This window comes from Chlorocebus sabaeus, chromosome 17 (genome assembly GCF_047675955.1).
Source record: "Chlorocebus sabaeus isolate Y175 chromosome 17, mChlSab1.0.hap1, whole genome shotgun sequence".
NCBI classification, from domain to species: domain Eukaryota; kingdom Metazoa; phylum Chordata; class Mammalia; order Primates; family Cercopithecidae; genus Chlorocebus; species Chlorocebus sabaeus.
This window is the reverse complement of record NC_132920.1, coordinates 41214109-41226276: the sequence shown is the minus strand read 5'-3', so window position 1 is coordinate 41226276 and position 12168 is coordinate 41214109. Positions and strand designations below refer to the sequence as shown.

At 50.0% G+C, this 12168-nt stretch overlaps 1 protein-coding gene across 1 annotated transcript; it reads right to left on the bottom strand.

The window, feature by feature from the left end:
* Positions 1 to 9120: 9120 nt before the first annotated feature.
* Positions 9121 to 11971, bottom strand: TSPO2 (translocator protein 2). Its single transcript, XM_007972684.3, has 4 exons — positions 11936 to 11971; positions 10343 to 10535; positions 9813 to 9954; positions 9121 to 9571 (listed from the first exon to the last, which is right to left on the bottom strand). The coding sequence occupies exons 2-4, from the start codon at positions 10513 to 10515 to the stop codon at positions 9374 to 9376; spliced, it is 513 nt and encodes a 170-aa protein (XP_007970875.1). The 5' UTR covers positions 10516 to 10535; positions 11936 to 11971; the 3' UTR covers positions 9121 to 9373.
* Between the last annotated feature and the right edge of the window lie 197 nt (positions 11972 to 12168).

Genomic DNA, 12168 nt, shown 5'->3' with positions numbered 1-12168 from the left:
TTATAGCCAAGGCCTCCTGCCCCTCCCCCAGGCTCTCTCCCTCTATCTTTTTTTAATTGAGTGACGGCGGGTGCTGGGGTGGGGGAATGGAAAATCTGGCCATTAGTATCCCCTATTTATCAGTAGGCAAAGACAGGAACCTGGCAGGTGGGTATGGCTTGGCCTGCTCTCCTCTCCCTCTCCCTTTCAGCTCACCTCATGTTCTCCCCTTTGTTTCCCACCCAACTTCCCTAGCTCCACTGGGGGAGAGTGTGGAAGGGGCCCCAGGGCAGGCATCTTGAGATTTAGGAGGGTGGCCTTCTGAGATTTAAGCAGGAGGAGATGTGTGTTGAAAGGGGATGACTGCAAAAAGACCCAGGCCATTTCCTCTGGGGGAACGTGGGTTTAGGAAAGGAGGGGCCCGGGAAGAGGTGGGATCAAAACTGACAATTTGGGGAGAAAGTGTGTGAGTTGTGACTGAAAAGTGGCGGGTGCTGATTTGCCTATTACGAAGCCATAATGTAATGTCAAATCGATCAGGAGCCTCTCTGAGTAACAATAGCTGCCATTTACTTAGCTCAGAGATTTTGAAATAGGCCAGGCCGTGGGTTTAGATGAAATCAGATGTATGCTTGCCACAGCCGTGGGAGGAGATGTGTATTATCCCACATTACAGGTAAACTGAGACTCACAGAAGTGTGCAGAGCCAGGATTAAAACGCAGGCCTTTGTACTTCAGGCCAAATATTCAACCTCCGTGCTATGTGGCCTCACAGTCAGTCTTTTATTCATCTTAACAAATATTTATTGAGCATCTACTCTGTGCCAGGTGCTGTTTCAGGTACTGGGAGTATGGCAACAGAACAAAGCAAACGAAAATCCCTGCTGTGATGATTTGTGGAGCTTGAGGGACTGGACAACAAATAAGATAAGTAAAATACATGGTCTATTTGGTGCTGATAAGTGCCAAGGAGAAAAGACAGGAAATGGAAACAGGAAGTGCTAAGAGGTGGGGTTACATCCTTATAGGATGGCCAGGGTGAAGGACTTTGAAAAGGAGACAATTGAAGAAGGTGTGACAGAGGCAAGGGAACTAATCATTTGGATATATAAGAGGAAAGCGTTCCAAGGAAGGGAACAACGTGAGCAAAGGCTCTGAGAAGGGAGCATTCCTGGGGTGTTTGAGGAACTAGTGAGGACATCTGGGTGACTGGAGAGTTCTAAGAGATCAAAGAGATAACAAGGGTAAAAGGGACTGGGGCCTTATGGGCTGTCATAAGTACCTTGCTTTTTCTCTGAGTGAGGTGGGAAGCCTTTGTCTCTGAACAGATGAGACAGGTGGTCTGAGCACTTGGGAAGAGCAGAGGCTGGGGACCAATGAGAAACCTACTGAGGCTGGAGAGAGATGATGGGGTCTCCTAGAAAAGACCCTGAGCTGGAACAGCAGCAGAGGATGGTTAGATGATTTTTGCAGCTCTCATGATGGGTACTTAGCAGGGGCAAAAGTCTTTGTGTTTAGAGCAGTGCAAACACTCTAGGCCATTCTCAGGGAAGCAGAAGGAAGGGGTCGGGGTCACTTGTAGGTTGAAAATGAGGAACCTAAGAACACTGGGGAGTGGATCTGAAAACAGCTCCAAATGCGTTTGGCTGGTGGAGATGAGAGGGTAGGGCACCCTTTAGAGGGTCTGACTGGAGAAGAGGAGTCAAGATGGCTTGGAAGATTTGGGCTCCCTCCTCCAGAGAGTGAGCAGCAGAGTGCTCCGTTACTGTGATGCCCAGCATTTTGTTTGCCAGGGATGCTCATGGTTTCTTCCTGTTGTCCAGACATAATTACTAATAGCACCCCTTTACTCCCAAAGGTGTCATGCTGTGAACAATAAATTATATGGTCCCCTACCGTTTGGATTTACTACTAAAAGCATTTTTTTTTTTTTTTTTTTTTTTTTTTTGAGATGGAGTCTCACTTTATCACCAGACTGGAGTGCAGTGGCATGATCTTGGCTCACTGCAACCTCCGCCTCCCAGGTTCAAGCGATTCTCCTGCCTCAGCCTCCCAAGTAGCTGGGACTACTGGTGCGTGCCACCACGCCCGGCTAATTTTTGTGATTTTAGTAGAAACAGGGTTTCACCGTGTTGGCCAGGATGGTCTCCATCTCCTGACCTTGTGATCTGCCTGACTCGGCTTCCCAAAGTGCTGGGCGGCATGAGCCACTGCGCTCGGCCACTGAAAGCATTTTTATCCACATCTTATTTTTTCAAACATTTTTCCAGGAGAATAAAGCACAGAGTAGAGGTAATAGTTCCTGTGTCCACAATAAAAAACAGTGGCAGCTGATAAACTACAAAGAATGTGTTATGACACAAACATCCCACGTTTAAATGCAAAGAGTTTACTTCATTTTCTTGTTCAGTCAACATTTATCAGAGGTTCCTATGTTCCAGGTGCTATGGTAAATACCAAGAGTACAGAGATGAATAAGGTGCTGCCTCACCAGGGGCTCCCAGCTTTTATCATATTTGGGGCATTAATCGAGCACTCAAGCATGCATTATCTCATTTAGTCCTTATACCAGTCTCACATGGGTGTGAATTATGGACCTCATTTTGCAAGTTAGGGACTTGTGGCTGAGAAAGGTGAAGTGATTTGTATAAGATCACATGGGCTTTGAGTTCAGGTCTTTGGAGCCCAAGTTCAGCCTAGTCCCAGGGCTGCACACAGCTACCTTTGATAAAACATCTCTGAAGCATTATAAATGTGCATCTGTCTCCCACTTCCCAGGCCCAGCTACGGTGACATGCCTGGATCAACGGAGGAAGAGCAAAATGTCTTGGGGAGGAAAGCAAGGAGGATGGATCCTTTCAGTTCACTGTTCTCCTGCAAGAAAGACTTCCTCCCTGAGGACAGGGCCTTCTATTTTGGCTGTCAAGTATAACCCTGGATTAGGAGGCAAAAAATATTCTATGTTCATATCCCCATCTTAGCCCCTGATTCACTGTGTGATTTTGGACAAATCACTTGACATCTCTGAGCCTCTGTTTTCCCATCTGTGACACAGGCTGTGCTATTGATTTCTATTTCCAAATGGTCAAAAAGCAGAAAATAGGGCGCAGAGTGGGCTTGTGAAGACCACAGGTGAATGGTGTGGCGAGAATTTCCTGCCTCTCCCAACAGGTCAGAGTGAATGGTGCACAGGTGGTCTCAGCCTGGTCCTTTCTTAAGAGTTGACCCCTTTCTTCTATCTTACTTATAGACAATTTTCCCTTTGACCTTTGGGAGAGGTCCCTGGGTCTGCCCCCAGACTGATGACTGACAGCTTCCTTTTTCACTGCTTCTTTGAGCCTTCCTCGTCTCCCAACCTGCCATCCCTGGAGGCCCTCTGATCTGCTCTGGCTATTTATGGCACCTCCTGGGGGCCTGAATTCCTGGCTGGTCTCTGGCTCTCCTTTCCAAGTCATACCAGTTTACCCTGCTCACCCCAGAGTGCAACAACTAATCTGGGGGATCAGATGCCAGGAGCTTGACTCCTCTCCCTACAGCTGCCTCTATACTCTTTAGGACTGGCACACCCCATCCCCAGTGTTAACCCTATTGGGTAAGGTTCTATCAATAGTCTCCCCCCTGCACAGGAGGATATTGGGCAGTAAGGTATTTCATTCAAGGTCACACGTGGAGTCGGGGGGGTGCTGGGATTTGAACCCAAATCTGTCAGCTCCCAAGTTCCATGCTTCTCCTACTGTGTCATATTCCCTGGAATTTAGTAACAAGGAGAGCTGACATCCTGACATTGCCCTAAAATATTATGTAGGTTAACTCATTTATTCCTCACAAGGATGTTTGGGGTAGGTACTACTATTATCCTAATTTTTCTGGTGAGGAGATTGAGACCAGAGAGGTTAAGTGACTTGCCCAAGGTGATGCAGCTAGAGAGGGCAGAGCCATGTGCTTCCAGAGTCATGTTTTACCTCCTTCACCATTCAGTCTCAACTGCTGCCAGCACCCCTGAGGCCCAGCACTGGGAGAAGGGAAGGACAGAGACCAGTGGGAGTTGAAGGGGCTGAGAAGGAGTTCTTGCAGGAAGAACAGACTCTAGGAAGTAATTGGTACATGAAGGTGTGTGTGTGTGTGTGTGTGTGTGTGTGTGTATCTCTGTGTGGTGGGGGTACAGGTTAAGAGACACCAGACAGCTAGTATCTGGGGATGGAAACCAAAATTGGAATCCTCCCATCCTGTCTCTGCTGGTCCTTGCCCCCTTCTTGTTGGGATGGCAGGGGCTGGAAGGAGCTGCGTTAGGCCTGGGATACACTGCAGCATGCCTCTCCCTGTCCCATTTCCCACGGTCATTTCAGAAAACATTCAGAGATTCCAGGAGGTGGTTGAGAAGGAGAGGACAGGGTCAGGCACGGTTGTTCCTTGGATCTTGGCCGGATGTGGAGCTGCCCTCATTGGGAAGGGAGCAGAGAGGCCAGGAGGGGGGCTGGTGGAAAATAGAAGCCTCACCAGAGGAAGGTTTAAATTCTCACTCCCTGAAAGAGGATACGTCAGGGGTGCATTGAGTTGGTGCTTTATGTGCAGGGACAGCTGGGACCCCAACACTGCGTTGCCCAGAGACCCAGCCCAGGCGTGCCTGCCCCTCCGGTCACTACTGAGACAAGGTACACAAACAACAGGCCTCGGGCACCAGACACCCCTCTGGAGGGCAGGAGGCTGCTTCCTCTAGCAACTGCTCTGTTGATATAAACACGAGGTGTCCAGGGCTTTGAGCAGCCTTGGCCAGTGAAGAAGGGAGGGGGCCAAGGGTCTCCCAGAGTCTGAGGCTGGGATTGGAGAAGGCACCAGAATCACAGGGCAGGGCAGGGTTTACAGTCTTCTGTACAGGACACAATCCTTGCCTTGCCATGTGGGACACGCCACCCTGGGTAAAATGGTGACTCCCGGGACTTTAGTCCTGGTCACCATGGTTTCCATTCCAGTAGCTACTCCTGGCACCACCCAGCTACTGCGGCTGGCACTTTCAGTCTTTGAAGAAAGTGATCTAATAAGGATCATGGACATTAAGGTGACTAATAGTATTCCTTTTTGGCACGGTGGCTCAAGCCTGTAATCCCAGCACTTTGGGAGGCTGAGACGGGCGGATCACGAGGTCAGGAGATCGAGACCATCCTGGCTAACACGGTGAAACCCCGTCTCTACTAAAAAAATAAAAAAAAACTAGCCGGGCGAGGTGGCGGGCGCCTGTAGTCCCAGCTACTTGGGAGGCTGAGGCAGGAGAATGGCGTAAACCTGGGAGGCGGAGTTTGCAGTGAGCTGAGATCCGGCCACTGCACTCCAGCCTGGGCGACAGAGCGAGACTCAAAAAAAAAAAAACAAACAAACAAAAAAAACAGACAGAGCGAGACTCACAAAAAGACAGAGCGAGACTCAAAAAAAAAAAAACAGTATTCCTCTTTGAAGGGGTGTTTGCAAGGCCAAAGAACCTACTGGGAGGAAGTGACAAACTACAGTCAGCTTTTGAGAGGAGAATTTCCGCCCTTAAGATGAGAAATGTGTTGGAGTAGGTGCAAGTGGAAGAGCTAGGGGGATTTTCTGGTGCTTCTCTTAGCAGATAATCTCTGTGTGGGCCGTGGGACCCTGGAAAGGGATAAATGAGGCCCTGATGAATATGACCGAGGCCCTGGTATGACCAGGGATAGCTTCCCCTGGCTTCCATATCAGAAGAGCCTAAATGTATGGCGTGTCCTCGACTTTGTAGGGGTGGGGGGAGAAGGAGTCTGGGAGGTGGGCAAATGTTTTGGTGGGCTCTACCTGAGGATAGAAGAGGCAGGTGGAGATCTGAGGAAGTTCTCAGCAAAGTTGGGCTTTGGACTGAGTACTTTGTGAGCTGCTGATGAGAATCAGCGGTAAAATCCTTAAAAGGATTGTGTGCTTGTGTTCTGGAACTACAAGAAAGGGGACCTCTGGGAAGACTCTGAAACTGGGCTTGGGGTGCAGGGGAACCCCAAGAGAGAGAGCAGATGGTGGCCGTTCACAAAAGAAAAGAGACTTTGGAGCCCTGGCCCAGGACTGACAACATTCAGGGGCCTCCAGGCTTCTCCTACGCAGCAGCTCTACCTGCCTGTAGGTAGGAGGGGCCAGAGATGTGCAGAATAAATACATCCTGCACTCTGCCCCGTTCCTAGCCCAGCTGACCAACCTTTGTCCACTGGGCATACACCTACTAGTCTGCCATCTCACCTAGCCCCTCTATGTCTCCATTCTGCAGAAATTGGCAAAGTGAGGAAGAGTGAAGGAAGAGTGAAGGTTTAGAGGAGGAAAGGATGGACTAGGATACAAAAGAATGAGATATGACACCTCCTGGATCTGCTGTTTTACCTAGTACCTCTGCAGCCACTGGATGGGAGATCTGCAGAGCCTTATGATCTTGTCTCTCTCCGACTCACCAAATCAGAGGCAAATGGAAAAATACTGCCTCAGAACAAAAATGTGCACACAATCTGAATGGTGGAATCCTGGGACACACTTGCAAAGAGAAGAGGCAGCTCCAAGTCTAGGCACAGCTCTTAAGTAACAAGAGGGCCAAAGGCAGGTGTCCACTAGGCGGGGCTCTGAACTGGGAAGTGGGTAAGGGGAAAGACAAGAGTCCCAGGAAGGTTGGGAGACTGTGGGATTAGAGGCTCCCTTCACCCAGGAACCAAGGAACTGGGGCAGAGGGGGATTTTAAGGACAACTCTGGAGTCAGAGGATAAGAGTTTGGAGTTGGGATTCTGCCCTTTCATGCTGAGTTTCTGCACATGGCCAAAAATCTCTTTAGCTTGGCTCATGCTGTATCAGGCAGTCATGCCAGCCCAGGGCTTGGGACACTGCCCAAATTAAGCTTTCTTCTAGGGCTAAGTCCAAAGCTAGAGGCATGGGTTAGTGGTTCCAGCTTGCCTTGGGGAGGTCAAAGTAATACCATAGGCATCATACATCTTCATGGAGGTTCCACCTAACTTCTAGAATTAGCTGGTAATGAATAAAATTGGTAGCAAATATTATAATGCATATATTATTATGAGATGATAGTAATGGTAATGGAAGATAAAGTCTGGAGTACCCACTTGCCAAGATCACACAATGGTAGTAGAGCTGGGGTAAGAACCCATGTATTGTGGGTTCCTAGCCTCTCCTCTGTCAATCAGTATTTATAGTTAAAAGTTGCACCAGGTTACCAGTTAAGAGAGAACAGAGTCAGTATCCAACCCCAGGTTGGTCTGACTCCACGAACAGAACTGCAAATCACCATGCCCTATTGCTCTCACTCCCCAAGATGATCTGATTTCATGGGTCTGGAGTCCCAACAAGTGTCTCAGGAGGTCTCTGGGGGCACATTTTGAGAAGCAGTGTCCTGCAGCAACGGGTCTCAGTTTGGTTGCACATTAGAACCAGGAGTTTCCAAAATGATTTAAGCCTTTCCGTTCTTTTTTCAGTTGTTCCAGAGTAGGGGTGGGGGTAGGGGTGGCGGGAGGGTGCTGGTCAGCATTTGTTTTTGAAGTATGACAATGTGTTCATGTATTCATTAAATTAATCAACAAATAAAAACGTACAAGCACCTACTCTGTGCTCTGCCCTGCCGTGGGGCTGGAGATACAAAGGTGGGTGGGACACTGTGTCCTGGGGTGCCTGTGACCTGACCCACTGGGCTGAGCATGCCCTTGGTGGAGGAGGGGAGGCTGCAGACTCCCTCTCTTGGGTGAGCTCTGGAAAGAGCCACTCCCCTTCTCAAATTATGCTGCCCTGCTGGCTTCTCACCTGAGAGCACACAGTTTGTTTCAGCTCTAAAACTCAGCTCACGAAACCTCAGATTGTCAAGGCTAAACGGGTCCTGATAAATGATCTGTGCCCAAAGCACTCAAACTAGCTAGCAGCTGACAGGAGTGCTCAGGAGGTTTTAAATCTAAAGATGCCAAGAGCCCACCCACAACATTCTCATTTATGGGTCTTGAGTGGGGTCTGAGGAATATGCATTTTTTAAAAAGCTCCAAACAGCTGTGGTTCTCAGCCTTGGCTGCACCTGAGGAGGTTTTGGGACGTTTTAAAAATGTTGATGCTCAGGCCTCCTCCCTGGAGAGGCTGATGAGGATTTTTAAACAGTGCTGGTGATCCCATCATGCAGCAGGTGGAGACCCCCTACTGCAAGGAGTCTGGGTCTTCCAGTTGACCTTGTTAAGATTTGAGGAGGCATACTCAGGGGCAGTCACTCCTTGCCACCATCAGGGCTTTGAAACAAGGACAGAAGAAAATCAGAGAAGGGAGGAGACAAAAATTAAAAAGCCACTAAGAAGGTTTAGAAAAAGAGAAGCAAGATAGAAGGCTGAATAAGAAACTCCTATGAATTCACCTGTCAGCACTCTGAGGCTTAATCTCTTTTTTTTCAATGTTCTTTGCCTTATTCTAATAGTGATTAATTGATGTAAAATAAGAAAAGCATAGGAATGTATGAAAGCAAAAAAGAGGGTCATAATCTTATTTATCAGAGATGCATCACATATATATCATACAACCATAGTATATGTTATAAGGGGATACTGCATCATAAATCTGATATATAAATTAATGTATAATATATACTATATAACCTTAACATGTATAATTAGTACCCCCACTTTTTTTTGAGATGGAATCTCACTCTGTCACCCAGGCTGGAGTGCATTGGCTCACTGCAACCTCCGCTTCCCCGGGTTCAAGTGAATCTCCTGCCTCAGCCTCCTGAGTAGCTGGGACTACAGGTGCGCACCACTGTGCCCAGCTAATTTTTGTGTTTTTAGAGACAGGGTTTTACCATGTTGGCCAGGCTGGTCTCGAACTTCTGGTCTCGTGATCCACCTGCCTTGGCCTCCCAAAGTACTGGGATTACGGGCATGAGCCACAGCGTCTGGCCCCCTAGTACCCTTTTTATAAAGTGTATTTTTCTGTTTTGGCTTTTTTGTCAGTTTAAAAGCCTTTTGTTTTTCAGGCAATTAAACATCTGAGTGCTAAATCTTTATGTCAGGTGGGGAAGCATGTGAGTGGAGGTGAGCTGGTGTGCCCACCCCTCCCCCATGGGCCTTCACACATTCATTCACGCACACACACTCACACACAGGTCCAGAAGCTTCCATCCCACTCTGCCGCCCTAGGCATCATATTATGCATTCAAATACACACTTCACATCATACCTTCAGAGTTACTAATAGGATTTTATTATTTAAGTGTGAAATCGTTTTCCCCCCTCTTTCCCATTTCTTTGATTTCTAAGGAAAAACGGCACCAGGGAACCCAGGAGCGTGGCCTCATTGGGGTGAACCCTAGCTCCATAGCCCTGCTTGCAGACTCTTCCTCCCCACCCTGGCCGTCCCTCCTCTCCCGTGCCCTAGGGCCTCAGTCGCTCTTCTCCGTGGGTTGAGGCTGGTGCACTGGACAAAGGCTATCCCTCCACAGGTGGTAGGTGAGGGCTGAAGTCACGGTGAGCCAGGCTAGGTAGGGCAGCAGTAGCAGGGCAGCCAGTTTGTTGATCGGATGCCAAATCAGTGCTGTGCTCACCACCAGCCCATACAGCAGCAGCAGGTGCAGCAGGGCCTGGGCACAGGGGCCGGGGGTCAGCTGGCTGCCCAAGAACCAGCCCCTCCACCTTTCTGCAGTACCCAGCCCAGCCACAAGCTAAGTCCCTGGGGCTCTGTGCATACTATGGAAGTGCAGAGAAGTCTGCCCATCCATTACCTGCCTGCACTCAATTGCTCTGCCAAATTATGTGCTTCTGGGGCCAGGTGGTTTCACCCTCTCCCACATTACTTCTGCTACTGATCCCCGTGTGCCTTACCAGACCAGGGTTGTGGACCGTGAAAAAGAGAACCAGGACAGCCCAGCTGATGGTGAGCTGAACAGCATAGAGGCCGAGAGGCAGGGCCAGGGGCCACCCCAAGCCCCCTCCCAGGGCCTTCCACACCAGGTAGGAGGCATAGCTGTGGAGAGATGGTGGCAAAATCATTCAATGGGAAGTTCCATGGTGAATGGAGGAGGCTCTCTGGCATAAGGACTCTCGGATACCCTTGTGGGCTGAAATGGGGGCGAATGGGTCTAGCCATCATTTAAAGGCCAGGGAGGGAGTTGGTGGGAGGAGCTGGGCACGGCGAGGTTGGGGAGGGGCTGGGAGACTTAGAGAGGGTGGAAGAAGGGCTAACTGGAACCCCAGGAAGGCATAGAGGATTTCTTACTTTCTGGAGGACCCACCATAAGAGGCAAGCCAAAGTGCCTGCCTTTGGAGGCCAATATATGGGAGTAATTCAGATACAGGGGACTTGTTCCCACCCCACTGGGTACCAGGGCCATGTGTGAGAAACAAGTACTCACCCCACGACAGAGTAGATGGCTGTCTGTACAAGCAATACGACTTTGTGGAGTGGGCACCAGGACAGCATCCTCGGGCCCTCACACCAACCAGCCATGTGATCACGAGTGAACAGCCAGACCAGGATGGGCCCCAGGTGGGGCAGGAGCACAAAGATGGCCCCTTGAAGCTGCATTCACCTTGAGGAGGCAAAATCTGGGGAAGCAGAGAACACGCTAGTGATGAGCCTTCCCCTGCGGCTCCTCGTCTGTCTCTGCCTCCTAACCTGACTCATTTCCTGGCCTGAGCCCCTCAGAGGAGGTCTAGTCATGGAGGTCCTTCCTCTCTCCCTGGCCCAGCTCCAGTCCTGTACCTCTGAGCTCTCTCCAACCCCAGGCCCCACATTGCCCATCTCCTGGCTTCCATGGACTTCTTTTCTCCACAGCATTCCTCTGGCACTTGGAGGACACTGCCCAGCACTGGTAACTGCTTCTGAGTGAAAGACCTTCCTCCAAGTGCTTCTGACTCCTGGAGATAAGGTCCCGGGTGACCAGCTTTTCTGCCTCCCACAGTGGGCAGCACTTAGCCAGGTGTGTAGCTGGCCCTCATTGAGAACTGTTCTACCTAAGCTGATCTATCAACCTGGAAAGATCACAATCTGAAGGCAGGAGCCAGAGATTCCTGGGGCTCTTTTCTAGTCACAAATACGGCAGCCCATCTGTCCCAGGCTTATCTCACCATATTAGACTGGCACACTCATGGGGCACACCCAGGCTTATCTCCTGCCCAAATTCAAACTTGGCCTGTTGACACTGTGGATTCCTTTTTCTGAACCTTTAGCTCTCTTCTACCCCTGGATCCAGGGGGGATGAGCTTCCTGCTCCATCTTTCCATTCCCAGAGTGTCAGGATGTAAGCACAAGTGTTCAGGTTTCTTGTGGCCTGACTTTTCAAGGAAACAACTGCCTGGTCTTTGATTAAAAAGCTGCCATGCTGATTGGCATGTTGCTTTGCATGTCATTTGCATGTGGGACAATGTACAGACCTTCCTACAACCAAGGCCCCTTTTGACACAGAGTTTCATTCTTGTTGCCCAGGCTGGAGTGCAATGGTGCAATCTCGGTTCACTGCAACCTCCACCTCCCAAGTTCAAATGATTCTCCTGTCTCAGCCTCCCTAGTAGCTGGGATTACAGGCGTGCATCACCATGCCTGGCTAATTTTGTATTTTTAGTAGAGACGGGGTTTTGCCGTGTTGGTCAGGCTGGTCTTGAACTCCTGACCTCAGGTGATCTACCCACTTTGGACTCCCAAAGTGCTGGGATTACAGGCGTGAGCCACTGTGCCCGGCCCTAATCCATCCTTTTCTGTCATGGGTCAAGGACACTGGTCCTGGAGGATCTGGGACACAGCTGAGCAGCGTGCCCACCTGTGCATATTTCTACTTGTCTTTCTCTGCTCCTCACTGTCCACTTGCTCATCTTCTGCCTTCCTGTTTTTCTACATTTCTGTCCAGTGGTGGAGGCCCCCTTCCTGCCCCTCCTTGCCCCCATCCTCTTTTCTCCTGACACCTGCCTCTCCCAGTACCTCCTCGTTCCCAGGCCTTTGCTCCCCTTACCTCTGGCAGCACACCTTCCTGGTGGGGGGCCTGATGACATATGATGTGTGGAAGGCAGAGGAGGGTGGGGCTGGGAAGAGGGTGGGGCTGGGAGGAGGGTGGAGTGGTGCTCCCAGCTGGTCTGCTTTTCTCAGATGAGAACGGTGGTGACACTGGCTGGGAAGTCCAAGTTGCTGTTTCATGGCCCCAAAGAATTCCTCTCAGGAGGAGCCCCCCCGGCCTACTAGACCCTC